The sequence below is a fragment of the Lepus europaeus genome, chromosome 22 (assembly GCF_033115175.1).
Source record: "Lepus europaeus isolate LE1 chromosome 22, mLepTim1.pri, whole genome shotgun sequence".
NCBI classification, from domain to species: Eukaryota; Metazoa; Chordata; class Mammalia; order Lagomorpha; family Leporidae; genus Lepus; species Lepus europaeus.
The window spans coordinates 9,033,737-9,060,994 of record NC_084848.1 but is presented as its reverse complement, the minus strand read 5'-3'; the positions used below and the strand labels follow the sequence as shown (position 1 = coordinate 9,060,994).

The 27,258-nt window shown below is 49.3% G+C and overlaps 1 protein-coding gene across 2 annotated transcripts in view; it reads left to right on the top strand.

The window, feature by feature from the left end:
• The window catches only part of UNC79 (unc-79 homolog, NALCN channel complex subunit), a 230,655-nt gene that overhangs the window by 188,516 nt on the left and 14,881 nt on the right, over positions 1–27,258 (top strand). For both annotated transcript variants that reach the window (XM_062181218.1, XM_062181217.1), the window contains 6 exons: positions 2,118–2,222; positions 10,499–10,576; positions 17,618–17,707; positions 21,227–21,402; positions 22,979–23,165; positions 25,904–26,101. In XM_062181218.1, the coding sequence (XP_062037202.1) occupies positions 2,118–2,222; positions 10,499–10,576; positions 17,618–17,707; positions 21,227–21,402; positions 22,979–23,165; positions 25,904–26,101 (834 nt within the window). The remainder of the gene's footprint in view (positions 1–2,117; positions 2,223–10,498; positions 10,577–17,617; positions 17,708–21,226; positions 21,403–22,978; positions 23,166–25,903; positions 26,102–27,258) is intronic.

Genomic DNA, 27,258 nt, shown 5'->3' with positions numbered 1-27,258 from the left:
AAGTGTTCCATGGTGACGTGAACAAGAGCTGTTCCAGTAGGGGGTATCATTTACATCTTAGACATATACATTTTATTGAGGCAGGTGTAGACATTTGTGTCTTCCTGGTTAGATCCTAGAGCAGCTATAAAGAGACTTCCCCCCAACCCGTTCTGCCCACCCCATCCCCAGCACATAAAACCACACCAGCTCACAGGGCCCTGTAAACATGGGGAATCAGAAGCAAGCGATACTCCTAGCACACACACGTCTCCATGGCTCTGCCCCACCCCAGCTATGCCCCAGGGACTTCTGAGGGTTCTGTTGACTGCCCTCCATTCTCAGGTATCTGAATCCTATCTCCCCACCAGATTTTGACCCAATCACTTTACCCGCAGGTTGTGGTGTGTGTAGAGTGTGCACGTGTGTGGCATCGATGGTGTATGAGAGGGCATGAAAGTGCACATACACACACTCAGTTGTTCAGGTTTTGTAATCCTGCATTAACCTGCGTGTGTGTGTGCGTGTGTGTGCGTGTGTGTACTTTCTCATTTCAATCAAAGGTGCTATACAGGTTAATGGTATCTGAGGCTTGCTGTATTTGGAAATTGAAAATTATGCTTTTAAGTGATTCATAGATCAAATGAAGTATTGTGAGACTTTAGAAAAGCATTTAGAACTAAACAGTTTATGAAAATAATATTGTAAACTTTTAGAAGTATAGTCTCAGATATTTAGAAGAAAATTTGTTGCCTTAAATACTTTCTTGAAAAAGAAGAAAAGCTAAATGAGCTAAATAAGTCAACTTAAGTTAGAATAACAGGGAAACCACAAGAAAATGTAAAGGAATGAAATCATAAAGGTATGAGCAACAACTAGTGAAACAGAAAGCGCGCACGTTAGAGAATCCGTACAACCAACAGGTGCGTGTTTGATTAGACCAACGCATGCTAATACAGGGAAGAACCTGTGGCAAGATGACCACACGAAGCAGATGGGTGGGCATTTGGCACAGGAGGACTCAAACAAATCAAACTGACTCAATTTGAAAAAGGTGAGTGAGGGACACCTGCTATGTGCCATTCTCTCTATTTTGCTCTGCTCTTGAAATGTTCTATTTAAAAAAATAAGTTCCTCTCAGAGGACATGGAACCCTTGAAACAGTTGGACATATTTCCCTCTAAATTATTTTGTAGTGAAAAAGATACTTTTAGATTTGTTTAATTGATGCAGTTCTTGGAACCTATCCCTGTGAATGAGAAGAAAATCCTCCAGGTTCAGTATCTAAGAGATAACGTATCGAGGCCGTAGCTGTGGTGCAGTGGGTTAACGCCCTGGCCTGAAGCACCAGCATCCCATATGGGCGCTGGTTCAAGACCCAGCTGCTCCACTTCCGATCCAGCTCTCTGCTATGGCCTGGAAAAGCAGCAGAAGATGGCGCAAGTCCTTGGGCCCCTGCACCCATGTGGGAGACCCAGAGGAAGCTCCTGGCTCCTGGCTTTGGCTTCAGATTGGCACAGCTCCAGCCCTTGCGGCAAACTGGGGAGTGGATGAGCAGATGGAAGACCTCTCTCTCTCTCTCTCTGTCTGTAACTCTGATTTTCAAAGAAATAAATAAATCTTAAAAAAGATAACCTATCTTTTTTTTCCATTAAACGATGTGTTCTCAGTGCCTCAGTAAATTCATTACACACAAAATGCCTTTCATCTTTTTAGCCTTCATTTTTACTTCTTAACTCATTGTGCATTTTTAAATCCTAGTTTTTATTTCTGAGCTGTGAATCTTTTGGAAGGTCTTTTGACAGATCTACTCTAATTGAATTTTTAAAGATTTATTTGTTTGTTTGAAAGGCAGAGTTACGGAGAGAAGAGAGAGAGGGAGAGGGAGATGGCTGGGGCTGCGCCAGGCCAAAGTTAGGAGCCTGGAACTCCATTCCAGTTTCCCACATGGGTGGCGGGGGCCCAAGTACTTGAACCATTTCCTGGTGCTTTAGCAGGCCACTGGCAGGGAGCTGGGTCAGAAACGGAGCAGCCGGGCTCCGGTGTTGCAGGCATTGACTGAATTTGCTGTCCTACAACACCAGCCCCTCTAATTGAATTTTTAAATTTTTTACTTTCTTCTATCTCCTTTTATTTAGGAACGGGATAAATTCTACTTATCTCGTAGTGTTGTTCTAGAACTTCTGCAGGCCCTGAAGCTCAAATCCCCTTTACCAGACACAAACCTCCTCCTGCTTGTCCAGGTAAGCTTATGTCGCATCTGTAAAGCTTTTCGTGAGACCAATTGTGTATATTTGGGATATATTTCCCTTTGGGAGGCATCTCTGTAAAACCAAATGTCTTCACCCAGCCAGAGGTGAGAAGTAATGTATCTTACATGAGCCATGATCTAACTAATGCTATGTGCTTGGCACTTCCACTGGCTAAAAAGACAAAGACAAAAAAACGGGGCAGGGGGAGTATTCATTCTGTTCTCATTGTGGATCTTGTTCTGTTGGGACAAGAAGAATGCAACAATATTTCTGCCCTCTAGTTGGTCAGAGGAGCTGCTCACTCAGCAGAGCTGAGCCAGAACAAATGGACCCAAACGAGGGGAGCAGGCTTGAGGCCTGATACCAGAGCTGGGTGGGTTTGGGGGCCACCGACCCTTCTGTGGTGCAGAAGTGAAGGTAAGGGGGGGCCAGGCCAGATGCAATAACATGGCAGCAAATGCTGATTGCAGCTGGCCCCCAGGACGCCTGGACACTCACCAGGCAGGCTCTGGAGAACTGGCAATGGCCGTGATTTGCTTGTAGGGCTTCTTATGGGGGGCTGAAGCCCTCCACCCTTTGTGTTCCCAAGTAGCACCCTAGGCACACAGGCAGGTTGTGATCGCCTGAGGCTGGCTGGGACTGATGGCTTAAACGAGAGGTATACAAAGCCCCAGTGGGGAAATGCGAGCAGGTGGGATGCCACCCACATGGTGTGAAGTCAGGAAGACTTCATGGAGGAAATGGCATTTGAGCCAGGACACTAAGAATTACTGGGTACAGGCAAGTGTCTGCCTAGAGTTGAGATTCAGCCTGAGGTTGACTGGCTTTGAGCAGTAGGGGAGGCTTGGGCAGGAAGGTGGGGTAAGGATGGGGTGGATAAAAAGCAGTTTGGCAGAGCCAGAGGAGTCGCAGGGATCAGGTAACCTGGGTCCCTGCCTCCCACCCTGAGGGCTAAGGCTGGATTTAAAATGCTGGCCTGAGTTACAGCTGGGACCAGGGTAGCGTTCAAATGGCCTTTGTGCAACGTGCCCAGTAACTGACTCGCAGCTGTTCAGATTCTCTCTGAGTCTGGGCTACAAGTTTCAGGTTAGGTGACTGAAGAAAAATTGGAGCTTGATATTAAGGAGCTGGGGCAGTTTCCCTGCAGCGTAGGTACTTGGGTACCTTTGGAGACATGCAGAGGAGACACTAATTTTGAACACCAGCTATGTGCTTTACACGTTCCCCCTGCTTGACACATACAATCATGGGGTGCTAGCTTGTGTTTCAGAGAGGCACAGTGATGTCTGTGAGATCACACAGCGGGCCTGAAGAGTAGCATCAGCATCTTAGGGTGTTAGAACCCGGAACCCTGTTGCATCCTATGTGAAGCACACCTCATCACATTCTTCCCAGCTCCTGCGTGGATTCTGTTGGTTCTTAGCTGTTTGCACCACCTTCATACTCACTCCACCAATCCTATCTCCTGGTATATGGCTTCCTGGAGGAGCTTTTCCTAAAGCTCTGCTTTTTTTGAGGTCATTTCCTGCACTGAAAAGCTAGAGTGATCTTGTAGCGCTGGTAACTACGCAGGTCTCCCGTCATCAGGCTGCCTCTGACTATTCAGCAGTCTTGGCCTCTACAAGTATTTACTGAACACCTATCTTTGGCTAATTTCTGGGAACACAGAGATATGAAAGGTGTATCCCCCAAATGTGCTAACCACTATCGTGAAAGTCTACACAGGATGTGGACTACTACAAAAGAGGGCGTGGTTAACACAGGGAGATGCAGGAAGCTCATGGAGCCTTTCTGAGGCCTGGCTTGGTCCAGTGCTGAGCAGGGGGCTGGAGACAGAGATGAACAAGCCATGGCCTCTTCCTTCCAGGAGTTCACAGTCCAGCAGGTGAGCTGGCCTGTGTAATGGGTACGGTAGTAGCTATGTCAACTGAGAAAGGAAGCAGTGTGGAAGAGACCACGTGGGCCTTGAAGGATGCTCAGAAGTCCCCAAGTTGACCCAGCAGAGAGGAGGAGGGCCCTTGTCCTTTGCCATTGACTATCCACTTCCCAGTCCCCTTTCTTCCCTACCATAGACTGCTCATCATCACGACCAGAACTGAGTTTGTCTCAAAGGCTTAAGACTTCATAACAAGTTAGCAACTCTCAGTGTCGAATCCGCTTGTCTTTAGAGAGCTTTCTGCACACGCAGAAGCTCTGAGAGCAGAAGTGATGAGTTAAAGGTTGCTGGGAAGTGACAGCAATGGACGTTGGACGTGATGTAGTTGGAATGCACTGGCTCCCATTGTACCAAACTGCAGACAGCCCTGAGGAAGACAGAAGCAAAGCCACAACCAGAGAACACCCATGCTCCCGAGGAGAGACCAGCTCGGACTCTCCTCCCTGGGGGTTGCCTTGGACAGCCCCTGCCTCTCTCCAGCAGCGGCAACACCGACTCTGAGGATAAGCAAGTTGGCCACAGAGCAGCCTTCCAGACGGACAGGAGCTGTGCTGGCTTGGAGGAGAGGGCTCAGTGAAAGGACCAGGAGGAACTGAAGCTTAGGGGGTTGACAGTGTCCAGAAGCCACTTACTTCCCGCAGGGCTTCTGCTGGGGGTTGTACCTCCTCAGAACAACTCCAGGACCCTGAAGGTGCTCTGCTGTGGGCCTCCAACGGCATTCCCTCCCTTTCCAGAACAGATCCATGTGGCTGACTTCCTGGGGTCTTGCACCCCACACTGTAACTCCTGGGGCCTGGTTTCTATGAAATGCATTACTCAAACATAAAAAGCACTTGTCAGAAGATGGCAAAAGACCCCGGCCAGGTGAAATTGCCCAGTGCTTAAGGAAACCGTGTAGAAGTGATTGTTTTATCATAGTTAGGTGCATAAATAACAAAAACAAATTGCTTTAAGCAGAAAGAAGGCAAAGTACATCCTTCTAAGTCTGCTGTATGGGTTTCCTTCTGCTTTTTCAAATGTATAACATTTTCATCTTTGAAAAAATTTGGCGCTTGTCATTGAATCATGAAGTTAAGGGGAAAAGGTCCAGTTGTAGAATTACCCAAGTTGGAGAGTGTTTTGAAGACATTTTGTGATCATGCTCACAGAGAACAACCTGTGAATAACCTTTCAACCTTCCCCAGCAAAAGAACATCAGACATTCTTCCATTTCCAAGTTACGCACCTTTGTTCTATGAATTCTTAGAGTAGGGTCAGCACTGTGGTGGGGCAGGTAAAGCCGCCCCTGCAGCGCCGGCACCTCATCTGTGTTCTGGTTTGAGCCCCAGCTGCTCTGCTTCTGATTCAGCTCCTTGCTAATGCACTTGGGAAAGCAGTGGAAGATGGCCCAAGTCCTTGGGCCCCTGCACCCACATGGGCCACCCGGATGAAGCTCCTGGCTCCTGGCTTCAGCCTGGCCCAGCCCGGACCATTGCAGCCATTTGAGGGGTGAACCAACAGAGAGAAGATCAATCAATCTCTCTCTCTCTCTCTCTCTCTCTCTCTCTCCCTTTCTCTCTTGCTTTCACTCTCACTCTGCCTCTGCCTCTTCTTCTCTGTAACTCAGACTTTCAAAAAATAAATAAACTTTAAAAAAATCTTAGAGTAAGCCACTTCCATTATAAGTGGGAGAAATAAAACAGAATACTTCCCTTTTCTGCTTTGTGGTCCTGTCATGGAGAGAAACCCTTTATAGGGCCACTCAAAGATGCAGGAGAAGCATCTTGATTTCTCTTCCTGAGTGCATCTTTCATAAGGTTTCTCGGTTCACTGCCTTCATCCTCCAGTTGTTCTCTGGAGGATAGCAGAGGTGATGCTTGCTCTCTGGCAGCTTCTTTTAGGCCAGAGGCTGCAGACTGGAGTCAGAGGGAGGCATTCCCCTTTACTGGTGGGCTGCTGGAGAGCCAGGCTCTCAGTTTGGACAAAGTGAGTTGTCTGGGGCAGACGGTGTCTTTCTTCATAGATATCAGTGACTAGCATTTGAAAGCAGTAGGTGTGGACTTGCTTAATTGGAAATGCAAGTTGGAAACAGAAAAGCAAGAATTGGGAGGAAAAACTCCCCAGGTGACCCATCATGAGTGACCCAGGCCACTGTGGTGAGAAGACAGTTGCTCCAGAACTGGATTTGCCATTCTTCCACCCGATAAGGAAATACCAGGGTGTCTCATCTGCTGCTCCCCTGATCCGTAACTCAGTAGATAGATGGGTTTCCTGAGACGGAGCGTTTATGTTATTTTATGTTCATTTCTGTCGTGACTTTGTTGTATCTCAAATACTCGGGCAGTAAGAGAGACCCCTCTATGGGACAACAGAACACTTGCTCAAGGAATGTGGGATCATCCAGGTTCTAAGCACGTCCAGGCAGTGACTGGCACCAATCTGGTTTTGAATTCCTGGAAACTCTTCCCAGAGCCTGGCTTCCCGGGAAACTTCCCAGTGTGCTGTGCTACGGTTGTCTACCCATGACCGCTGGTGTTTGTTTCCCCTTACAAATGAAGTTGTTGGGTGACCTTAGGTGCTCAGGTGGATTTTTTCCCCCAAAGAAATCAGGGCATAGAAACATGAAATCATTTGCCAAATAGAAAAGAAAAATAATATATTTCAGAACCTAAATTGTCAAACAATGGGGCATAGCTCACCCTCTGTGATTTGGACAGATGAACTATTCTGCGATTTTAATTCAGCTCTAGTGACATTTTTGCTTTTGTTTATAATATTTTCTCTATTGTTGGTTTACTGTAGACTTTTTTTTTTAAAGATTTATTTGAAAGGCAGAGTTACAGAGAGGCAGTTACAGAGAGGCAGAGGCGGGGGTGGGGAGAGAAAAAGAAAGAGAAAGAGAGAGAAAAAGTCATCCATCTGCTGGTTCACTCCCTAGGTGGCTGCACCAGCAGGAGATTGGCCGGTCTGAAGCCAGGAGCCAGGAGCTTCTTCCAGATCCCTCATGGGAGTGCAGGGGCCCAAGCACTTGGGCCATGCTCAACTGCCTTCCCAGGCCATTGCAGAGAGCTGGATTGGAAGTGGAGCAGCCAGGACTCGAACCAGCACCCATATGGGATGCTGGCACCTCTGGCGGTGGCTTTACCTGCTACCCCACAGCGCCAGCCCTGTGGACATTTTTATAAAATGATTTATTTGTTTGTTTGGAAGGCTGAGTGACAGAGAAAGAAAGATATTCCATCTGCTAGGCTAGGCCAAAGCCAGAAGCCAGGAACTCCATCCAGGTCTCCCATTTCGGAGGCCGGGACCCAAATACTTGGGCTGTCATCTCTCTGCTGCCTTCCCAGGTGCATTAGCAAAAAAGTCGGATCTGGAGTGCAGCAGCTGGGACTTGAATTGGCATCCCGACATAGAATAGGTGTCAGCGTAACGTTAACCGCTGCGCCACACGCCTGCCCCTGCTGTGGGCATTTTATGTGCAACAGGTTATTTCAGTTGTGGAGCTGGAGAGCTGTCGCTCATTAAAAGCTGCAGAAAGACTAAGTTCAAATCAAAAATGAATTTTTTTTGTGTGAAAGGTAGCTGTTCTGCTCATTTGCATGTACCTCCCCCACTCTGTGGGATATACCTAAACCCTCAAGCTATGAGAAATCATGTCAGAAAAAGGTTTTCTTTAAAGATAGGTGGGTTGTGGGCTGGAGGACAAAGAACCGACAGAGGAATAGCTCTTGTTTCTAATTCACGGGGTTTCTGTTGAGTGGGGTGACTAATATTAGTTGAGTTAGTAATAATCTGATCACCATGGCATGGGAGGGGGAGATACTATTTTAGGGATCATTTTGATAATGGACTTAATAATGAGACATCACAGATAGCAAGTTTCTTTTGTATTCATGGGGGAGTGCATATATCAGTGGCATATTTCTTCCCGAAAGTATAGAATTCTTCATTCTACAGCAATTATCTTTGCCCCTTCTGATTTTAATTATATCTTTACACTTTGAACAGTTCTATAAAATTATAAGAGGTTTCTTCAGTTCATGATTGGCAGCTACATGAAATGCAGACATACTGCATTAACATGCTTTGATAAAAAGCAAATAATAGATGATTTTAGAAACTTAGGCATTTGTATTCTCTTTCCTGTACTAGATTCTCTGAGACATCTTGCACTTTTAGGGTAGTTTTTTTTTTCTTTAATTCTGACTTGGAAGAGCTATCACAGATCAAACATTTGAATTGGATGTGAGGTCTTGACACTGAGTGGTGGCCGACTGCACGGAGGGCACTTTTACTACGCCGCCTTTTCCGCTTTGCAGATGGGGCCAGGTGGGGAGGGCATCTGCAGAGGGGGAGCCGTGGACGTTTTGCTTCTCACAAGCTCCAGGCTTGCCCCTAGGGCAGGCACACGTGGAGGTCTGACTGCACCGTCTGACCGTGCCCCTGGTCCTCTCAGTCCCCAGCTCTGTCTTTGCTGAGCCCCTGCGTCTCTGCACAGCCTCATTCCTGTTGTAAAGAAATGAAGTGAAAATAATGCCAGTGCCCCAGCAGAGGCTTTGAAACTTTGTCCTAAATCAGTTTTCTTTGACGGCGGGCCCAGACAGCACGTGAAAATGAATCTCACAGGGCAACACGTGGCAACTGCCAGGAGCCGGAGTCGGGGTGGGGGGGTTTGCACCGTATTGCCAGCACGTGTTACAGGCATGCATGTTTGCTTGCAGGCTTTGTCCAAAGTTACAGGCTTTGCATTTTGAAGACACAACTTGTTTACTGTTTCTGTGTTGTTTGTAAGTCTGAGCTAGGTGAGCAGACATACCTGAGTAAAAGTAACTGAAAGCTGTGGCTACACCCGGGGTGTTACCGGGTCCTGCTTTCTTTGCCAGATTAGGAGTTGGCCAAATAGATTCTTCCACTATCTGCAGCTCTTTGAAGTGAATGGAAATAGGAGAGTGTGCACAGCAAGGTCTGTCTCGAAGCGGCTGTCACACAGCTCTCGCCATTACCTACACCTAAATGCCTTTCATAAGGGACTGTGTCTGCCACACGTCTCTGCCCTGCACAAGACATCTGAAGGCTGCTTGGCCTCAGAAGGCCTTTCTCTTCAAGCTCCGCCTTGTGAGCCCGAACTCACTGCCTACCACGAATGCCTGGACCTGACTGCTGATCAGCCTGCAGCCTGCTGGCTTCTGCTGGTTCCTTTGTTCCGTTTCTCCTTGTCGGGCCTCCTGGAGATGTTCTGTACAGCCCCGGTCTGTGTTACATCGCCCCAGTTTGACAGGGACTACGTTGCCTGGCTCATCTCATGGTCAGCCCAGCCAGCCTCCCTGTGCCTCCCAGGGTGAGAGTGGACGAGCAGGAAGGAAAGGTGGCCGGTGTTGCCGCCTCTGGACGAGTTCTGAGCTCTGTGTAATAGCAGTTTCAGACCCTGAAGTTGTTAGGGCTCCTAGCCAGCAGCCTGGAAAGAGAAATTAAACAGGAGCTAATTGGCCATAGCAAACTCTGCCAACCCTAGGTGTAATTTATTCCCTAAAACAATTCATAAATAGTTGAATGTTGTATTGAGTGGAAAGTACCTGTCAAAAATCGGTCATGAAGCAAATTAAATTGTAATCTGGCAAACTCACCCTCATCATGAACGCTGGTCATACCTGATTAATCGATCCGTTTCAGCAAGTCTTGCTGAGCCCCTCTGGGATGCCAGACACTCAGCTGGGGCTGGGGCTGAGGTGCATCCAGTCTGGCTCTGGAAGAGCGCATAGCAGGTTGAAAAATGCACTCGTGGGTCCCTGCAGTCTAAAGTGAGGACAGGCACAGTGCAAGCGTGTGAGATGTCCTGTGTGTGTACAGAGCAGGGGTGGGATCATTTCCAGCACAGAGGACACATGTGGCTACAGTGGGGGTGGGAAGACAAGACGCTGAGAGTCCCTAAAGAGGAAGAAGCAAGTAGAATACTCTCTCAGAGATTGTTGTTCTCTGTTCATTCTAAATGTAAGAAGTTGTGAACAATCTATACATGGGAGCCTACAGTAACTGTCAACAGGTGCCAAGGAAGAAGCAGAGTGACTGCAGGGTGAACCTGGCAGTGTCGATGTCTTCTGTTTCTTCCTGGATGGGAGACACCCTTTCAGCCACTTGGCTCTGGGCAAAGGAAGGATCTGTGTGTTAACGTCAGCCCTGTGTTTCTGAGTTCCTGATATGAGTGAACGATCATGATTGGCAGGTTCGAAACATCCAGGGCAGACTGCCATGCAAGAAAACACTAATCAATTTAAGCCAAGCTAATAAGATTATAAATTACTTATTACTGTCCAAGTACTCTTGAAAATAATTATTCTTTCAATGTTTTTATTAGTTTATTTGTGCAGATGCTGGAACCAAACTAGCTGAATCAACAATCCTGAGCAAGCAGATGATAGCCTCCGTACCTGGGGTGAGTCCTAACTGAGTTAATCGTCAGCAGTTTCATATTTCATTTAACGTGGTTAAGAGTGTAGGCTTTAGACTTGTATCTGGGCTTGAGGCCTGGCATTTACAAGCTGTGTGATGTTCAGAAAGTTGGTTAGTCCAAGATTCTTTGATGTGTTTCGCCTGTATAATGTGATATAACAGGGTGTAATGTATAGGTCAGACTGGACAAGACAGTATCTATAAAGCATACTAGTGCAATGCTGGTCTGCATCGTAAGTGTCACCCATTAAACATAGTCTTGGCAAGCATTAACTTACTCTTAACAAACATTACCTTGGATAGTTTAGTTATTTTCAATATTCTGCAATAGTAATTATTATATAAGGGATGTCTCTGTACTTAAATCTTTACCCCTATTTTAGACTATTTTTATAATAGATCTCTGGGAGTAGAATTACCCGGATTATGCTTTTTTAAAGGATTCCTTAAAATATCTATTTATTTTTATTTGAAAGGCAGAGAGAGAGAGATAGGCAGAGAGAGAGATCTCCCATACCCTGGTTCACTCCTTAATGCTTGCAATAATCAGGAGCCAAGAACTCAGTCTGAGTTTCTCCTGTGGGTGCCTCAGGCCCAAGGACTTGAGCCGTGTGCTCTGCTTCCCAGAGCGCATCGGCAGGAAGCTGGAGCAGGAGGTGGAGCTGGGACTCAAACCCAGGCTCTCGGGTGTGGGCTGCAGGTGTCTCCAGTGACAACTGCTGTGCCAGGTGCCCGTCATTAAAGTCACGTAATGCGAGATGCTGTGATATGAAATCCCAGGAGCAGTGACAACACAGAAACGGTTTGTTGTTTGTTCACACTACATTTACATCAGTATTCTGACTAATAGAGGGGGTGGCTTCCTCTGCAGTCTGCTGGTGGTTGGGGAAAGAGAAGAAAACACGCTCCATGGGAGGTTTTCCTGGGCCAACTCTAGAAGAATATATTTCTTCTACTACCATTCCATTGGCTAGAACTCAGCCCCATAACCAATGCAACATTTGCTATCTGTGTGGTAACTAAAAAACAACATCCCTAATATATAAAGTGTTTATTGAAATCAGGAAGTGAAAGACAAACATTCCAGCAGGCACAAAAAAAAAAAACCAGTAGTCAAAAGATTAACATAGGTATAGATAGAGCAGTGAGCATTGGGCAAAGAGCGGTGAGGCATTCAAAACAAACTTTCACCCTCACCTTTGATCAGTGAATTGTAAATCAATATAACATATAAAAATTAAAATTAGTTAGCAAATCATGACATTTTTTGGATGCTGGGTCTTAGTCCACCCGTACAGGATGGACTGGGTCCGAGGAAAGGTAAGTGCACCGCTCGCCCGTTCCCCAGCCTCCCGATCCCGGAGACAGTCAGACGCAGCGGGGAGCCAAGTCTAGCAAGGACTCGTTTACTTCCTGTGTAACAGAACCTTTTATAGCACAAAACTGCAGAGTCATTAGGGCAGGGCTAAGGACCAACCAATCACTTAAACGGTCATTTTACAGGGGGCTTTCTATAGGACTAGCCCTATGTCTATACACTTGTTACTAGTTTTGTTACCTCCCCTGATGTTGCATAGCCAATTAGTTTTAGTGGTAAACAACTTTGGATTCCGCCCACCTTACTTCCCCTGGGCACCATCATGTAACTAATTTCCCCACATATTCCCCCTTTTTTGTTTTAGCACGCGGTCCCTGTCTTAGGTTGCCCCCAGCCGTCTTTGCCCTTACCCGTCATTGGTAACCCAGGCAGCTTGGCCATGAGCCCTGTCTTAGGTTGGTGCAGGACGCTGGGTGCTTTACCTGTCTTGGGGTGTCGCGTGACTTGTAATTATGGGAGGGTGGTTACAGTACGTGGGGGATGAGGGACACTAGCACGCAAGAATCATTGTTGTGCACCAATACAAGGTGTGAGCCTGTAGCCCTGCATAACAAAAACATCCCTCCCTTCTGAGGTGCCACCCATTGGCCCAAAGTCTCATTAACAATTTGACATCCGTTCCAGATTTTTTCCTGAGAACCTTTTGACTAATCCAATGACCCATCCCCGTAGTCTCACACACCCATTGAGAGGGGGGTTGGTCCCCCCTTTTTGTTTTAAAAGTTGTTCATTTAGGCCAGCCTCTTGGCCAGGCCGCTGGTGCTAGGCTCCTCGATGTGGAGAAGGAGCCGTAGCACGCGCAGATCACATTGTAGGGCATGCTGAAGTCCTGCGTGGGCAGGCTCACCAGCAGCAGTTCCGTGTACAGTCTCACAAAGTAGCTGGACTGAGGATGGACAGGCTGACATAGAAGCCATGGTTGAGGTCTGGAGTGTACTCAGTCCACTTGAGCAGGGTCCACTCAAACTGGATGGAGACCTTGGTGACGGAGCTGGCAGGCAGCTGAATGAGCGTCTCCAGGAGGTAGGACTGCAGGCAGTCCTGGCAGGTCGGTCTCCTTGCCCTGGGACGTGATGGGCAGGTAGACCAGGGCAGTGTCCAGCAGCAGCATGGGGAAGGCGTGGTACAGGTGGGTGTTGTACAGCAGGGTGCTCAACCCTCTCCCAGCCCGTGCAGCAGGAGGGCCGGGAACAGGTATCCTCGGGGTGCGCCCGTTCGCTGCGCTCTGAACTGGTACCCACGCAGTCCTGCGACGTACCGCCCTCTGCCTCCGGCCAGGTCCAGTGAGTGTTCGGGTGCAGGGTGCAAGGCGCGTGCGGGCCTCGGGAGGCCAGGCCAGGCCCCAGCCTCAGGCGGCCGCGGAGCGCCCCATACCCAGTGGGAGCGCCGCGGGGCTGTAAGGCGCGTGCTTGCTCGGCGCCCTCGGACCGGGGTCCGCGGCCGGCCCGCGTCCCCGTTGCAGCCTCTCCGCGAGTCGCCCCAGCCTCTCCTCTCCCGGCCCCAGATCTCCCGCTTTGTTCCACGGTGGAGAGAGGGGCCCGGAGCTGCAGTCCTCCCCTCCCCCCCACATCGGGGCTCCCACCCGGGCCACCGGCACCAGCGCTTATCCCCATCGTCGTCCACCCGGTCCGCGCCGCTGCTCAACTGGGTGGGCAGCAGCTGTTGGCCCTGTGCTGAGGCCACTGCTGGCCCGGGCCGCCCCTGCCGCCGCCGCTCTGGCTCCAGTGGTCAACGTCGGGCTGCATGCGCTGCATTGGGGGGTGCAGCACAGTACGTGCACTGTGTCGTCCAGGTGCGAGGGGGCTGTGGTGTTACCCAGCTCCATGGCCAGGCGCGGCTCCTCACACAGCTCCAATGGCGACTGCGAGGGGTCCTGGCCGGCCAGGCGCGCGGCCAGTGTGCAGCAGCCCTCTGCGGGGTCCGTGAGGCGACACCACAGGCGCTCCCAGGGGCCTTGGAAGGCGGCAGCCACGTCCCCGGAAGGCAGCGGGGTGATGCTCCCGCAGGGTGTTGTGTGGGGGCTCTGCCTGGCCCCAGCCTCCTGGCCCCAGGAGCAGCAGCACCAGCAGAGCGGGCGGCATGGCCGCCGCCATGCCAGCGGCTGCTCCCGCATAGGTTACCTCATTTCTCCTCCCTCCTCCCGGGCAATCGGAAGGGTCTGCATCAGGTAGCTCCCTCCGCGGCTCTACATAGGGGGAGGCTGCCTCTGCCCCCAGGAGGTATGGGGGCGGTTCCGGCCCTCCTGGGGTGGAGGGGCTAGGCGGGATGGCTTTTAATTTCGTTTTTGCTTTTTGATTGAACTTAGCCCATTCTCTTTCCCCGCCATCTTCCTCTGAATCTCTGGGCTCTCCCAAGTCCTGTAAGGCCTTTAAGGCCAGGTCCACTCTGGACGAAACTGCATTACCCATACTAGGGTTTCACTTACCCTGAGAGACCGCTTGGCCTCGGCCGAAAAGTAACTGCTCGAGCCCCACATTGGGCGCCAGATGCTGGGTCTTAGTCCACCCGTACAAGGATGGACTGGGTCCGAGGAAAGGTAAGTGCACCGCTCGCCCGTTCCCCAGCCTCCCGATCCCGGAGACAGTCAGACGCAGCGGGGAGCCAAGTCTAGCAAGGACTCGTTTACTTCCTGTGTAACAGAACCTTTTATAGCACAAAACTGCAGAGTCATTAGGGCAGGGCTAAGGACCAACCAATCACTTAAACGGTCATTTTACAGGGGGCTTTCTATAGGACTAGCCCTATGTCTATACACTTGTTACTAGTTTTGTTACCTCCCCTGATGTTGCATAGCCAATTAGTTTTAGTGGTAAACAACTTTGGATTCCGCCCACCTTACTTCCCCTGGGCACCATCATGTAACTAATTTCCCCACAATTTTTTATTTCTGTTTTTACTTTACTGAGGTTTGATGGACTTACAGGAGGCTGTATATCTTTGATGAGCACAGTTTGATGAGTTTGTTGATTCGTGTGTACCTGTGACACCATCACCACAATCTATGCCACAAGCGTGTCCACCATCACCAAAGCGTCCTCCAACCTTATTTATTTATTTATTTATTATGAAAACACTTCACATGGTGTTTACTCTCTTGGCACATGTTTGATCATAACAATACAATATTGCTAACCATAGGCTCTTTGGTACCCAGATCTCTGGGATCTGTTTATTCTGAATTCCTGAAACCTTGTGCCACTTGACTGGTACCTTCTCCCTTCCCCATCCTCCCAGCAGATTTTGCTTGATGATTAAACTTGTTGATGGTGAAGTGAAACAAGCATTCTTTTAAACTATTGGTGGCAGTGAAACGTACCTGGCTGAAGGTTGTTTGACAGTCTGCTTCAAGAAATATATTCAAGAAAACAAATGTTGTGCATACAGATTTATGTACAAAATATTTTTTAAAGCATCGTTTAAACTAGCAAAATCATATTGTAAGCAGACTGAATATCCAAGGTTAGATGCTGTTTAAATAAAATAGGCTGCATCCATGAGATAGTCTCTTATGGTTTTCAAATCAAAGTTCCTAAGAATATTTAGTTCACTGAAAGTGCCTATGATTTAATTAAAAAGCATGTTAGAAAGAAGTTATCACAGTCTTATAAAAGAGTATATCTATGTGTGTATGGCATATGCATTCAAAAACTTGGAAGTAGTTTTCTTAGAAATGGAGAACAGGATTTAGGATTATGGTCATTTTAATTTTTTTAATAATTTCTGTCCTACTTTTCTACATTGAGCATGTGTTATTTTCACAGGGGTACTTGAAAAAGCTTGTGGAAAAAAATGGGCTTTATTAAGTTTATCTTGGTGCAAACATGTTTGAAATCCATGTGTGTTTTTTCATGATATGCATTTCCCACGAACTTTTGGAAGACCTCTCATATAATGTAAAAACTGTAACTTTAAAGGCATCTAAATTTTGAGGAAGAACTGGCTATGATTTGCTTCAGTTCCTGTGTTTGAGGTCAGAATTATTTTCAAGCTCCTTTATGATAAGGTTTCCCATTGGAATGGGTGCGGGTCTTCTGACAGAGACGGGGCTTGACTCCTTATATTTTGTTTTGTCAGTGACACAGGTTATACTCATGATGTTTAGAGTAAAAGCAGGGGGCAGAGAAAGGAGACTGGAAATTATATGCTTTGTTTTCCAACTGCGGCAGCACATTAAGATTCTCCTGACTGGGAAATGGATTTTAAGGCTTTTACCAAATGTAGTTGCTGTCCCTGGAACAAAGTAGCTAGGTAATAGTCAATTTCTCACTCTCCTTTTTGAGATTTAAACTTAAAAGACAAACGTTGAATAATGCGCCCTGTAGTTATCTTTGGCGACATTTGCTTCATTGAGATGGTATCAAACATCACCAATGAAAGAAACAAATGCCCTTCCCAGAAATTTGAGAACAGAGGCTGCACTCCTGTTTGCATGGCATGTGAAAGGTCAGAGAAAACGGAATAAATCGGGGGGAAATCCTTTCTTGCTCTCAAGGATCCATATTGCAAAAGCAAGAACACAATAAACCTTTTATAATTTCTTCACTTGATTTAAATTAAAAGAAGAAAACCTTGGAACGTATGAAATGCTGGGAAACACTCTGACAGACGGCCATGGCCTTGTTCTGTTTGTTAGCCCGTCAGAGGAACTGACAGGCGTAACATTCTAGAAGAGCAAAGAGGTGATATAGCTCAGTGCTGTGCAGATTTCCATGAATATGGGAAAATGAGAGCCGCTGGGTGAGCCAGTTAAGTATATAATGTTCCAGATTTTTCTAAAGAAAGCCAAGAGAGGCCTTTAGCATAGTATTCATAATGGCTTCAAAGACTGCCCGCTTTTGCTCCACTTTATACCCAGCCTGATGTGTGGGTTCTCTCACACAGCTTTGATGCAGCGGCTTGTCTGTGCATTTGGCTTTGCCTTTTTTTTTTTTTTTTTTTTTTATAACCCTAAATTTGCCACATTGCCCTGAGGGAGCAGGCTGGTGTTGTTTAATAACCTGAAAGACAAGCATGCTTTTCTTTGCCTTTAATATTCCTCAAACACACTTGAAATGCGTGGGGAAGATGAACATTTCATTTCTTTCTTTTATTTATCCCTAGCAAGAACTTGACAAGAGCATATCCACTTAACAGTGCACCTGCTATGCATAAGAGGCTTTAAGTCGCTTGACCATGAAAGTCTTTGACTCAGTGTCTGTGATGTTTGTTTACATTTGTTTTTAAAGTAGAAGCTCAGTATTGAGGCAGTCAAATTTGGTAGCACAAGACATCCCCGGAGTGATAAAATATTACTGTTGTTTGGGGAGGATTGTAAGGACTCTGACAACTAATGGCATTACATGGGCTGAATCTTTGTATAAAGGATAAAAACAAGCAAACAAAGATCAACTCAATTCCCCAGAGGTAAAGAATTGAACCCTGTTTCCCATAGGCCTCCACTGTTTTCTTTGCTGTCCATCACGAGTCTTTTGTATCAGTTTCTGTCCAAGTGTGTGCAGACAGTCACAGACTATGATGAGAGTAGGGGAGTGAATCTGGAATCCAGGGAGTGAAGCACTTCTGAGCAAAGAGCCTGAAGCTGGGATGAGACGGTCACTGCAGGCAGGACAGAATGAAGCTGTGACGCGCTGTGTCCTTGTGTTGCAGTGTGGCACGGCGGCCATGGAGTGTGTGCGGCAGTACATCACCGAAGTGCTGGACTTCACGGCAGACATGCACACCCTGACCAGACTGAAGGTGAGACGGCTCCTGTCTGCTCAGCTCCTATGTCCACAGAGGATTAAGCTGATTACATAAGGACTTGTGGCCATCTGTAGGCCTATTGAATAAACCCCTATCTTGGACTGTAAAAAAAAAAAAAAAAAAAAGCAGTCCTGCAAACCAGGTAGAAGCAAGGCAAAGGGTATTCACGTGGCACCAGCTTATGCACACGCTTTACTTTGGCCATTGCTTCAATTCTCAGGTGCTCCTGTGAAGACATTATCCCCACTTTACCAATGTAGAAACTGAGGCTTGGGCACCTACAGTTATTTGCTCAAGGTCACCCACTAAGAAGTGCTGGAGTCAAGGTTGAACCGGAGACTAATGTGACTCCCATGCCACTCTCTTTTCGCCACCACACATGGTGTCATTTAACTACTTGGGCCTCCGTTGCCTCATTGGCAAACCAGCCTGCCGTATCCAGCTCGCCCCCTGTTGCAGGCTTGATGGAAATGGCGTACGGAGAGAGACTTCCATGAGCGGCAGCACACTATGCAGATGTAGGCCATCACTGCTTTGATCTGCACCAGGCTGTCTTCTTCAAGACAATTATGAAAGGAAGGAGAGAGAACAAAACCTAACTTGCACATGGACAAAGTCTCAGTGAGGCTGACGAGTCTATCGGTGGTTTTGCTAGGTGGAATGAATTGCTGACTCAGAGCCATGTCCCTGCCGTGATCCCGCTGAGGAGTTCAGAGATTAATCGTAGCAGGGATTTGAAGACGATCCACAGAACAGCCAAACTGAACCTAGAAACTGGGGTGCCGGCACCGCAGGCGGAGGATTAGCCTAGTGAGCCGCAGCGCCGGCCCCCACTGCTCTACTTCTGATCCTGCTTCCTGCTGATGCAGCTGGGAAAGCAGTGGAAGGCGGCCCAGTGCTTGGGCCCCTGCCCCCACGTGGGAGATTCGGATGAAACTCCTGGCTCCTGGCTTCGGGCTGGCCCAGTCATGGCCATTGCAGTCATTTGGAGAGTGAACCAATGGATGGAAGATCTCTCTCTCTCTCTCTCTCTCTCTCTCTCTTCTCTCTCTCTCTCTTCTCTCTCTCTCTCTTCTCTGTACTTCTGTGTTTCAAATAAATAAATAAATCTTTAAAAAAATTATTTATTATTTGAAAGGCAGAGTGACAGAGACAGAGAGGGAGAGACAGCGGGGTGGGGGTTTGTGGAGGAAATAACTTTTCATGTACTGATTCACTCCCCAAATCTACACAACAGCTAGGGCTGGGCCAGGCTGAAGCCAGGAGCCTGGAGCTCCATCTGGGTCTCCCCATGGGAAGCAGGGACCCAAGTAGCTGGGCCTTCCCAGGTGCATTGACAGGAGCTAGCTCAGAAGCAGAGCAGAGAGATCGCGACGGTGGGAAGGTCCCGAGGCCGAGGAAGCTGGATTTGAACCAGCCCCAGCAGCAGGTTCAAGTTCCCCTGCCCACCCCTTTGAACTTCTCAATAAAGGACTTTGACCTCAAAAAAAAAAAAAAAAAAAAAAAGCAGAGCAGCAGAGACTCAAACCAGCATTCCAGTATGAGATGCTGGCTTCCCAAGTGGGAACTTCATCCACTGTTCCACAATGTCAGTCCCAAAATGACACCTTTAAAAAATTTTTTTTTATTATTTATTTGATAGGCAGAGTTAGAGGGGGCACCTGCTGATTCACTCCCCAAATGGCTGCAATGGCCAGCGTGGGGCCAGGTCAAAACCAGGAGCCAGGAGCTTCTTCCTGGTCTCCTGTGTGGGTGCAGGGTCCCAAACTTTTGAACCATTCTCTGCTGCTTTCCCAGGCACAGTAACAGGGAGCTGGATAGAAATGGAGCAGTTGGGGCTCAAACTTTAACCCCTATGGGACACTGGCAGTGCAGGCAGTGGCTTAACCCACCACGCCACAATGCTGGCCCCAATAAATGACATCATGACAGCTTTTTGAGAAACAGGAACCTAGTGATCCCAGAAGTTCATCAGCCAAATGTGTCCAGGTCGTCCCTGAACTCAGTTTTCTCTGTTTAGAAATCAGAGTGCTTCCTGGCAAATAAGAGAACTTCAAAAAGTTCTTTACATGCTTAAAGATAAGCTTATCTTGGAACAAAATTGTTTGCCTCAATACATTCAAGAGGTCCTCAAAACTCTCATGGAAAATGCATATTATGAGAAATCAAAGTGTGAATTTCAAAACTTTTTTCCACAAAAATAAGCTTATCTTTCTCTTTTTTAAAGATTTATTTTATTTTAATAATTGAAAGGCAGAGCTAGTGAGATCTTCTACCTACTTGTTCACCCTCCAGATGGCCACGATAGCAGGGCTGGCTGTGGAAACTAGGAGCCAGCAGCTCCATCTGGGTCTCCCGTGTAGGTTGGGCCACTTGGGCTATCTCTCCGTTGCTTTCCCAGTTGTGTTAGGAGGAACTGGATGAGAAATGGAGCAGCTGGGACTTGAACCAGTGCTCCTATGGGAGGCTGGAATGCCAGCATCACAGGCAGTGGATTAACTTGCTGTGCCACAATGCTGGCCCCAGGATTCTCTCTCAATTCCATTTTTTCTGTTAACTTTTTGAATCCCCTTCATAAGTGCTAGGGTGGAAGGTGTAGTCCAACTTTAATAGCATCTCATGACCTCCACACCCAGTGATGCCTCAGAAAGCCCCTCTGCCATTCCGTCGTATGCCGGCTACCGATTGTTGGATCTGTGTCCCACGCTTAAATGCAAACAGAAACATTCTGAGCTTGTCTTGGAGACCCTTTTGAAAATAGTGAGAAGGATCCACGGTGATCAAAGGGATAGGGACTGCAGACATCAGCCAGTCCTCTGACTTTAAATGTTAGGAAAGGCCGTGTGGCAAGGGGCTTACCCGAGGCCACGTGACTGCTTAGGACAGAACGGGGTCCAGAACCTAGTTTGCAACTTCCGGTTCAGTGCTTTTCCTGAAAGAGAATGCCTTCAAAGTTCAGTCCACAAGTAGGCATCGAGCACTACAGCGTGCCTGGCACTGTTCTAGGCACCGGAGTTGCAGTGATGAGAGGAGTTGCAGGCATGAGAGCTGCCCTTATTTAATTTCTAGTCTGGTAACCGAAGCCAAATTTAACAAGCACTTCTCACAAACCAAAGTAAAATCGGAACCCATGATTGCTCTAAAGAAGGGGTAGCCGGCAGCACGGACGTAGTCAGGGCGCTCGGAGAACACTTCTCTGTGGACAGGAGTTGAAACCTGAACCACTGCAGGAACGGCATTTCCGGCAGAGGGAGCCTCACTGGCAGGGAGCACGCGGAGCCGGTGCTGCTGGAGCCGCAGGGCGAGGGGCCAAGATGCAGAGGTCCTTCTGGTTGTAGAGGTCATCCCAAGGAACATTCCCCCCTTTATCCTAAGAGTGATGGGAAGCAGCTGGAGAAGCCTCAGCAGGCTGTGTGCTTCACTTGGTGAAAGGAAGGGGAGAAAGACACCCTGATCTTTAAAAGGGTGGCCAGTGTGTCTGCCACAGTAGCACAATGGCGTCTGGTTTTGTAGAGCCACATGAAGACGTGCTCCCAACCTTTGCATGAAGATACCTTTGGTGGACATCTCAAAGTCGGCCTGGCGCAGATCGCAGCCATGGAGATCTCCCGGGGCAACCACAGAGATAACAAAGCTGTGATCCGCTATCTGCCGTGGCTCTATCACCCTCCTTCGGCAATGCAGCAAGGGTAAGACCCTCATCATTCCAGGAACTAAGTTCAATAAGGCGGGAGGTGCCACAGGGCTGGCTGGGGCTCAGCCAGAGTGAATGGCTACCTTGGAGGTCTGTGAGAGTGCGATGCGATTGGGTGGTGTATTTGCCTGGTTTCCATGACTATAAGGAAAGAGCTGAGGCTGGGTACTTTATAAAGAAAAGGGGCTTAATTGGCCCACAGTTCTGGAGCCTCAGGGGTGTGATGCTGGCTTCTGCTCCTTTCTCATGAGCGCCTGCTAATGGATGACATCACAGCTGGAGGAGTGTCTGCAGGAGGCAGAGACCCCGTGGCCAGACAGGAAGCCAGACTGGCGAACGTGGTCCTAGGATGACCTTCCTTCCTTCCAAAGGCGTGCCCCCAGTGACCTCCCACCAGTCTCCACCTCAAAGGTCCCACCAACTCAACACTGCTGTGCTGAGGACCACGCCTCCAACACATGAACCCTGGGAGGACAGGCCACATCCAAGCCATGGCAGGGAGGAAGTGGAAACATCTTACTTGCTGAGCTGCAGCCCTTTGGGACTTGCCACCAGAAAAGGAAACTCACCCTCATTCAAAACCTCAGTCGTCCTGGGGAACAGCCAACACTTAGAACTTAGAGCGCCTAGCTGTTAATTCCAGCTCACTCAATAAGTGCATGGGTGCACACTGAGTACTTCTGTGGCCTCTGCCTCCAAGCAGCTTAACTTCCAGCAAGAGCAAAAGCAATAGCAGGGTGAAAGAGGATGCAAGGAGGTACAAGCCTCTGATCCTGTCTCTCAGGGAGGCTAAAAGAGAGGGCGACGCACCTGCGCCAGTTTGCTCGGTCTCAGAGTAGGCTTGGGCCTGCCCTTGTGCCTGGTGGGCCTTCCCAGCTAAAGGAGCAGTGAGGAGGGTGAACAGGAAAATGTGTGCCTGTGTATTACGTCTCTCCTCTGCCGTCTCCCCGCTAGCAGATGTCAGACAGGAACTTTCTTTTAAAAAATATTTATTTTTATTTTATTTGAGAGAGATCACCCATCTACTGGTTCAGCACCCCAATGCCTACAATGGCAAAGCCTGGCCCACATGGAGGCCGGGGGCCTAGAACTCATTCCAGTTCTCCCATGCGGGTGGCAGGGACCCAAGTGCTAGAGCCCTCACTGCTGCCTCTCAGTGTGCACACCCGCAGGACCCTGGAATCAGAAGTGGAGTCTGAATTCAAACTCAGGCACTCGGACGGGGGACGTGGGCATCCCAAGTGCTGTGTTACTGCTGCCCCAGCCCCCGTGCCCAGGGAAGAACGTCCTAAGAGCAGAAAGAGAGTTTAGAGACCTGAGCTCAGAGGCAGGTTGCACTTACTCTGGGTTCTGGGTCACTGAGGCCTGCTCTTTCTTTGTTCGAGAAGCTAAGACCCAGGGTTAGATTGGACAGCAAGGAAAACAGATAACTCATTTGGATGCTGTGGCGTTCGGTTTTCTGTGGTTGCCGGCAGGGCTGCACTTTTTGTGCCTTCCCTCAGTACACACTGGTTGGGTGCCTGGTGGAATGGAAAACATGAACTCATCATTAATCCCCCCTTCTCCTGCAGACCTAAGGAATTCATCGAGTGTGTCTCCCACATCCGGCTGCTGTCCTGGCTGCTGCTGGGCTCCCTCACTCACAATGCAGTGTGTCCAAACTCCTCTTCCCCCTGCCTCCCCATACCTCTGGACGCGGGATCCCACATTGCAGACCACCTGATTGTGATCCTGATTGGATTCCCAGAGCAATCAAAGGTAAGTGATTTCTGTAAGATCAAGACCATGTACAACAAAATCGCTAATGGAGACCCTTATCAGCTAATTGTGTTTCTTCTGAGAAGAAATTGCATCTTATCACTTGCCTCCTGTGGAGGTTAGAAAAGCAACTTTGTGCTAATGCCTTATTTTAAGTTGTTTAAATTCACAGACTGTCTTTCCCCTCTTGGATTGTCTTCCTTTTATGGAGATAAATTATGAAGGCAAGCACGAGTTGGATTCCTAGGCATTGCTGTCTCAAAATAGTGAACAGACATAAAAGGCTAGAAAAATAATAAAAATTCTGTGATCGGTTTTCAGAACCAAAGATGAAGTGGAGGGAAAGTATGCCCCCGTTTAATTTCTTCATGCACTTTGCAAGTCAAATCTCTGGAGATGCATGAAGATGGAAAATGAAAATAAGAAGGCCGCTTGGAGACTCACCAAGGCACAGAGTAGAGTCAGCTCCTCAGAGACGCTCTCAAACTGTGGTGACAGGTGCTGTGCTTAAGGGAGTAAAGAAACCCCAGGCAGGCATCAGTCATGAACTTGTACAAGCAAACCAGACACAGCGGTACTTACCGGCTACGAGGAGCCACGAGCCCTTGCCAGAGCTTAGCCAAGTCCTGGCACGTTAGGAGGTCCCAGTGCATTTTGGGACAACTGATTTAGGCCAGAGGAAGCTGACTGTGAATAAAACCGAGCACCCATCCAAATGACCTGCATGGTGTTAGCAGGAGGAACTAGGCAGTCACTTCCTAATATTGCCACCCAGGTATTTTTCTTCTTAATATTTTATTTATTTTTTGAGATAACATTATTTGAGATAACATTTTTAATTTACATTATAGTCAAAGGCTTACTGGCTCCACTAAATAAGAAGTTCAACCAGTAAAAAGTAAAAAGACCATAGCCCTGCAGGAAAATAGGCAAGGGCTGTCCACAGTGATCCAAGGAAAAGCTGTTCAGCTTCACTCATATGAAGTTAATTTTTAGAATAGTCACGAGATCATTAAAGCTATAGTAGCATAGAATTCCTGCTGATTTGTTTGACAAAGATTTAAAGCAAAGTCTGATAAAAAGATTGTGTTTGCAGCAAGACTGTATTTCATTTCTTGACTCTGGACTTGTCATGTGGTGGCCTGAAACAATTACTCCACTTCTCTGAGCTTCAGTTTTTCGTCTGGAGAATCCAAGGGCTGGTGGACGGCAAGACCTTAGCACTGTGCCTGGCTGCCGGTCGGCACTCACTCAACTCATGCTAGCCCCCCACTGGGGTGACCCTCTCCACCCACTGCTCCCACTCTCAGCAGTGTGGTCACTGGGCACTGGCCAGGGCTGTCCCCTGTGTCCCTCACTTGCTCCTAACTCCAGCTCTACGGAAGAGGCTACGGTGACCCCATTTAAGAGACAAGGATGTGAACTCAGCTGGGAGGCAGGCAGTTCTTGCCGGTGTGGTGTGGGAACAGGAGCATCACTTCCACGGAAGCACCACGGGCTGGGCAGAGGGACCCCGCAGTCAGGTGCTCTCCCCGCGAAGAGCTGCTCTGTTCCCGAGCACACTGCCCCTGACCCAGGGAAGAGCAGACCTTTTGGAGGTGGTGAATCCTGGGTCTGTAACTCTAACTCCTTTGTGCACTGGCTGTGCTCCCTGGCAGGGCTGGAGCTGCTGGCCCGGGGAGGGCCGGCTCGGGGGGCGCCCCAGCCCAGCCACAGCGACACCTGCCCCCCTCCTCACCTGCCCCCTCCTCACCTGCCCCCCTCCTCACCTGCCCCCTCCTCACCTGCCCCCTCCTCACCTGCCCACCCTCACCTGCCCCCCTCCTCACCTGCCCCCTCCTCACCTGCCCCCTCCTCACCTGCCCCCCTCCTCACCTGCCCCCTCCTCACCTGCCCTCCTCACCTGCCCCCTCATCTGCTCCCCTCCTCACCTGCCCCCTCCTCACCTGCCCTCCTCACCTGCCCCCCTCCTCACCTGCCCCCCCTTACCTGCCCCCCTCTTCACCTGCCCCCTCCTCACCTGCCCCCCTCCTCACCTGCCCCCTCCTCACCTGCCCTCCTCACCTGCCCTCCTCACCTGCCCACCCTCACCTGCCCCCCTCCTCACCTGCCCCCCTCCTCACCTGCCCCCTCCTCACCTGCCCCCTTCTCACCTGCCCTTCTCACCTGCCCTCCTCACCTGCCCCCTCCTCACCTGCCCTCCTCACCTGCCCCCCTCCTCACCTGCCCCCTTCTCACCTGCCCTCCTCACCTGCCCCCTCCTCACCTCCCCACCCTCACCTGCCCCCTCCTCACCTCCCCACCCTCACCTGCCCCCCTCCTCACCTGCCCCCTCCTCACCTGCCTCCTCACCTGCCCCCTCCTCACCTGCCCTCCTCACCTGCCCCCTCCTCACCTGCCCCCTCCTCACCTGCCCTCCTCACCTGCCCCCTCCTCACCTGCCTCCCCCTCACCTGCCCCCTGCTCACCTGCCCCCTCCTCACCTGCCCCCTCCTCACCTGCCTCCCCCTCACCTGCCCCCTGCTCACCTGCCCCCTCCTCACCTGCCCCCTCCTCACCTCCCCACCCTCACCTGCCCACCCTCACCTGCCCCCTCCTCACCTGCCCCCTCCTCACCTCCCCACCCTCACCTGCCCACCCTCACCTGCCCCCTCCTCACCTGCCCCCTCCTCACCTGCCCCCTCCTCACCTGCCCCCTCCTCACCTGCCCCCTCCTCACCTGCCCTCCTCCTTTCCAGACCTCCGTGCTGCATATGTGCTCCCTCTTCCACGCCTTCATCTTTGCTCAGCTGTGGACAGTGTATTGCGAGCAAAGTGCTGTCGCCACCAACGTGCAGAACCAGAATGAGTTCAGCTTCACGGCGATCCTGACGGCGCTGGAGTTTTGGAGCAGGGTCACGCCCAGCATCCTGCAGCTCATGGCCCATAACAAAGTGGTGAGTTCTCGGAGAGGCGGACCTGCCGACTGCTGCCGACCGTGCGGTCCTCGCTGGCACTGTGGTTGACAGCCCTGGGTGTAAGCTGGCACTATGGAGCAGGGACTTGTTCTCTTAGAAGCTGGATGCTCCCCTAGGAAATCCTAGGAATTTCCATGGAAAACAAAGCAAGCAGTAGTTCATGTTGAGCATTTGGTCACTCTCACTACCACCAGTACAGTGGATACTTGAGAATTGCCAAGACAGTAGATTTTTACCTGTTCTCATAAAAAAAAAAAAGGTTCCTACACAAGGTCAGGCAGATGTTAAATAACTTGATTTAGCCATTCCACAATGCATACTTCAATTAAAACATTATGTTGTACTCCATAGAGATATAAAATCAAACAAAACAGGAAATCAATTCAGTAAAAACAATTGTTGTTTCTTCTGCCTGATGCCAAACAAATCCTGTGTAAAAGTTCTACCTTTAGGAGCTGTTCCAGAAAGAGAGTTAGGAATGAAATTCATATTATTTTCAGATTCCCAAGTAATTTGGAAAATCCTTGGGCTGATGAGGTCATCTTTTGGGGGTCATTTCCAAGTTGACTGACCTCAGTTGTTCATTCTCCATGCCCAAAGCCTGCTCACCCTTTTCAGTTCCTCCTGTGAGCATGTGAGCTCCCAAGCCTCCAACCCAGGGCCAGGGCCACTGCTCCCCAAAGGAGGGGCTGCTCATAGCTCCACTGGGAATGTCTGGAATGTGGCTCACCAGAGCCCACTTCACAGCACAAGCGTGGGTTGGTCCTTGTGGAGTCCAGAATGAAGGACATGCCAGGGGCATCTGCAGGGGAGGCCCCTGGTGCCCTCACTGTGTGGGAGGAGAATTCCCAGCAGGGAAAGCAGTACCAAGGTCTTGGCTGTGGGCACATCGCCACAACAGCAGTGCTGTTCTTTTTTCTTTTTAAGAGTAATTTTATTTATTTGAAAGACAGAGTGACAAACAGGAGTGGTAGTGGGTAGATCTTCCAACAGCTGGTTCACTCCCCAAATGGCTGCACCAGGCCAAAGCTAGGAACCAGGAACTCCCTCCATCCTGGTCTCCCACATGCGTGGCAGGGGCCCAAGCACTTAGGCCATCTTCTGCTGCTTTTCCATGTGCATTAGCAGGGAGCTGG